General features: G+C 42.8%; 1 protein-coding gene across 1 annotated transcript in view; it reads right to left on the reverse strand.

Moving 5' to 3' along the window:
* LOC106812630 (calcium-transporting ATPase type 2C member 1-like) overlaps positions 1 to 4,052 on the reverse strand; it is a 20,042-nt gene that overhangs the window by 13,459 nt on the left and 2,531 nt on the right. Inside the window, 5 exon segments of the mRNA XM_014816547.1 lie at positions 200 to 218; positions 610 to 707; positions 1,102 to 1,191; positions 1,530 to 1,635; positions 2,140 to 2,258. Of these exon segments, the coding sequence (XP_014672033.1) occupies positions 200 to 218; positions 610 to 707; positions 1,102 to 1,191; positions 1,530 to 1,635; positions 2,140 to 2,258 (432 nt within the window).

Consider the following 4,052-nt stretch of genomic DNA (forward strand, 5'->3'; position numbering starts at 1 on the left):
CCTCCCGTATGCTGCAATGATAACGAGGCTTAGTCATTAGTGAAGGTACAACGAAAGATTACAAGCTTTCCCTCCCGTATGCTGCAATGATAACGAGGCTTAGTCATTAGTGAAGGTACAACGAAAGATTACAAGCTTTCCCTCCCGTATGCTGCAATGACGAGGCTTAGTCATTAGTGAAGGTACAACGAAAGATTACAAGCTTTCCCTCCCGTATGCTGCAATGATGAGGCTTAGTTATTAGCGAAGGTACAACGAAAGATTACAAGCTTTCCCTCCCGTATACTGCAATGATAACGAGGCTCAGTCATTAGTGAAGGCACAACGAAAGCAGAAATAAGACCGCAATGACAGCAAGCGCAATCAAACCACGATCAAACATGTATATAAGTTGATAATTAAAAAATGTACACATGCATAAACAATATAAACATGCACATAGTCAAGCAAGAGAACCCCCCCACCACCACCATCGCAAGTGTCCTTAATAGATAGAAGTCTATTCGTTCGATGGCGCTGGTTACTCTACATAAGTTCTACTCGACAGACACGTCAAATATCTCGTTTATAGACAGTACGGCAGTATACTATAAACACACGAACGCTCACCAATGGCACTTTGGTGGCACCAGCTTCTTGAGTTCAGCCAGCGACTGCTCAGATCTGTATTCCTGCACAAATGCTACGGTCACTACAATAATGATTGCCTGGAAGTAAAAACAAAACCGTGAGACAACGACAGACAAGGCAGTAATTTTTGATGTTGCCCGTCCTACAAGTAGACATGTTATTACTGGCATAACACTGTCGCTTTAGATTACTTGTACCTACAGGAGTTCATGTGCGTGGTAAGGGTTTGGATCTAACTACACCATATTTACAAGATTATGTTAACGGCTTTTGTTTCGTATCCCACCAACTATCTTCTATTATTCTAGTATAACATGCAAAATTATTTCAAATTAATGATTAAAAGTTCAGAATACGAATAAGATAGCTGAAACACTTATGTAAGTCTCAGCAATTTAGACTGGACTGCTTTAATAATGCTAGTAATATCCCCTTGAGTGCATTTGTGAGTAATAACGTAAGTTTACTCACCGTAGTAATAGATATTGCATCGTCAATCTGCTTCATACATATACTGACAAAGGCTGAAGCCAGGAGCAGCAATATGAGGGGCTGCCGAAACTGCAAAAGGGTTAAAACACCTTTATTTACGTTATACTTATTCCTAACTCTTCACTACATTCTATGGAAACGTATATCTTTCACGCACATTCTCCTAACTACAAGCAAAGTCCAATTTATATAGAAATACTTATATAATTTTCAATAAAAGAACAGAGAAATGTCACAAGTGTTTAAAAATAAAAGATTCTTGCACTCATAAATTATAGAAAAAATAATATTCAAAACGGCTTTTTCATGCCACAAAATTGCATCCCCAAACGCTTAAATCTGCCACGCTCGAAATCAAAATCAAGTGCGAAAGTTGCACTGGTCGCAGCTTTGTCACACGTACTAACCTGCTCCAGGTATTTCTTCCAGAGCGGATCATCCGGCTTGATATCGAAATCGTTGAAGCCGTGCATTCGTCGACGGTGCTCGGCATCCTTATACGACAATCCACATCTTTTACGACGAGAAAAAAAAGCAAATCAGCGCCCGCACTCGATCATGTCACGCCTACGAAAGCTACTCGACTACAGAATCAAGTGCACACGATAGTTTTTTTACTTATAAATAATATATTTCTTTATAATTATAAATATAAGTGATACTACTGCTACTGCTGCTGCTGCTACTGCTACTGCTACTGCTGCTGCTGATACTGCTGCTGCTACTGCTACTGCTACTGCTACTGCTACTGCTACTGCTACTGCTGCTGCTGCTGCTACTGCTGCTGCTGCTGCTACTGCTACTGCTGCTACAGCTACTAATACTGCTACTGCTGCTGCTACTACTGCTACTGCTGCTGCAGCTACTAATACTGCTACTGCTGCTGCTATTGCTACTGCTACTGCTGCTGCTGCTGCTGCTATTGCTACTGCTACTGCTGCTGCTGCTGCTGCTGCTAATACTGCTACTAGATCTATGTGCGTTGAGGCCAACCCTCGTGTCGGCGGCCATCTTCACCTGAGATCGGTGCCGAGAGATGTGACGACCTCCTCGACCGGGAGCATCGACGCTCTGTCCGTGTTCAGATTCATCCCGTCGTGCTGCCTCGTCGCGTCGCCCAGGGTCACCTTCGCCTCCTTACGTCAAATACAAAACACGCGACGCCGTCAAACACCGCGGAAACGACGGCTGGTACATCGCGATAGCAGGGCTGGGGTGATACGTTGTTAGGATATCATAGCCCAGTCGATTATAGTGGGGCACATGCTGGGGTAATGCGGTGTTAGGTCATCATAGCCTAGTCGATGATAGTGGTACATGCTGGAGTAAGACGGTGTTAGGATATCATAGCCTACTCGATTATAGTGGTGCATGCTGGGGTCATACGGTGTTAGTTACAAGAAACACGTGGGGAAGGAGGGAACAACATGCAGGCTTCCTCTCTTCTTCCCTACTGGGTTTAGAATTCGTGAGGCTCCCCATCCGCTACGAATTTATAATAAAAAAATATTGTGTAGCAAGTAGGTCAAAATCGGTCATCTCTATCGGGCACTTTCTCATGTCGCATTTCTCGTGACACCGATTCTAATGTGGATCACACAGCTTGTTGCAATGCTACTAATTAGTGATAACCGTGTCAGCTTACTAAATAAATAAATAACTGTGTTTCACCAGCAGCTGATGTCTGAGGAAAATCCTTTAGGTACACATCGTTTACTCTCAATTACACACTAAATTGACTCGGCTGGCACAGCCTACTGAACACTAGGTCATTTTCATACAGTAATTCCTTGCTATGAGAGTAGAGCACGCTGTATCAGACATTACCAGGCACTGCCATTTAAAATTAAATCCGCACGTATACCGACATTATAAATGAACCTAAAATAAGACATTATTGATTATAAACTACCGCGTGACTAAACCGTTTGCTGTTTAATTTACCTGAATTAGCTCATAAGAAGAAACAACCAACAACCGCCACAGGATAGGTTTCACGTTCTTTGCTAATGTTATTGACGTCGAGGCCGTAGTACTGACACCAACAGAAAACGGACACGCTATTAAAGGAAAGAGAAGCACTATGTTCTGATCATTAAGAAAATAAAATCCCAACACGAAATATCATTGAAAAACAACGTGAACTCTCGCACAGGGATTTCATTAGCTCCGATATCAGTCCAGTGCTGCAAACCTAGTATTTCGGACCCCAATAAGGGTACAGCACACACACGCACACAGATTATCGACACCAAGAGCGGCACTTTTAATCAAAGTAACGTGGGGACGTGGCATAACAAATATATCTTTTATGTATGTATATATATATATAACAGTAACAGATAGATTTGGTGTGTGGGGGGAGGGTATTTTACATAACAGCATTGTTATTAGCAAAGCTACAGCCACAGTAGCTCAGCACAACACAGAGGGGCATGGAATCAATCTTGAGCCATACGTTAAATTACAATCATTGATCTTATTTCTGTTTGATGAATAAACCAACTCAAACAAAATAAAGAAATTTAACTTGAAGGTCTGATCTAGAGAAGTAAGTATATTATACTAGTCATTTACTGCTTTGGGTTGCTCAAGCTAAATCAGATGAATGGCGGGTGAATCAGCAATGCCACAACACACAATCTAATTAATTATTAAATGATCACACGGCGTGTTATTAATATTAGGCCGTGGCTACGCGACCGGTTCCGGACGAGGAGCCGCTAGGCTACGCGTCCGGACATCCATCTCACACAGTGATCTTGCGACACGTACACGCATGATTGCGACTTGGGACGCTCTGCTGATTGCCGAGTGTGCGTGTGTTTGTGCGTGCGTGCGTGCGTGCGTGTGTGTGAGAGAGAGAGAGAGAGCGGTGTGTGTGTGTGTGTGTGTGTGAGAGAGAGAGAGAGAGAGAGAGAGAGAGAGAG

This window comes from Priapulus caudatus, unplaced genomic scaffold (assembly GCF_000485595.1).
Source record: "Priapulus caudatus unplaced genomic scaffold, Priapulus_caudatus-5.0.1 Scaffold668, whole genome shotgun sequence".
Lineage (NCBI taxonomy): Eukaryota > Metazoa > Priapulida > Priapulimorpha > Priapulimorphida > Priapulidae > Priapulus > Priapulus caudatus.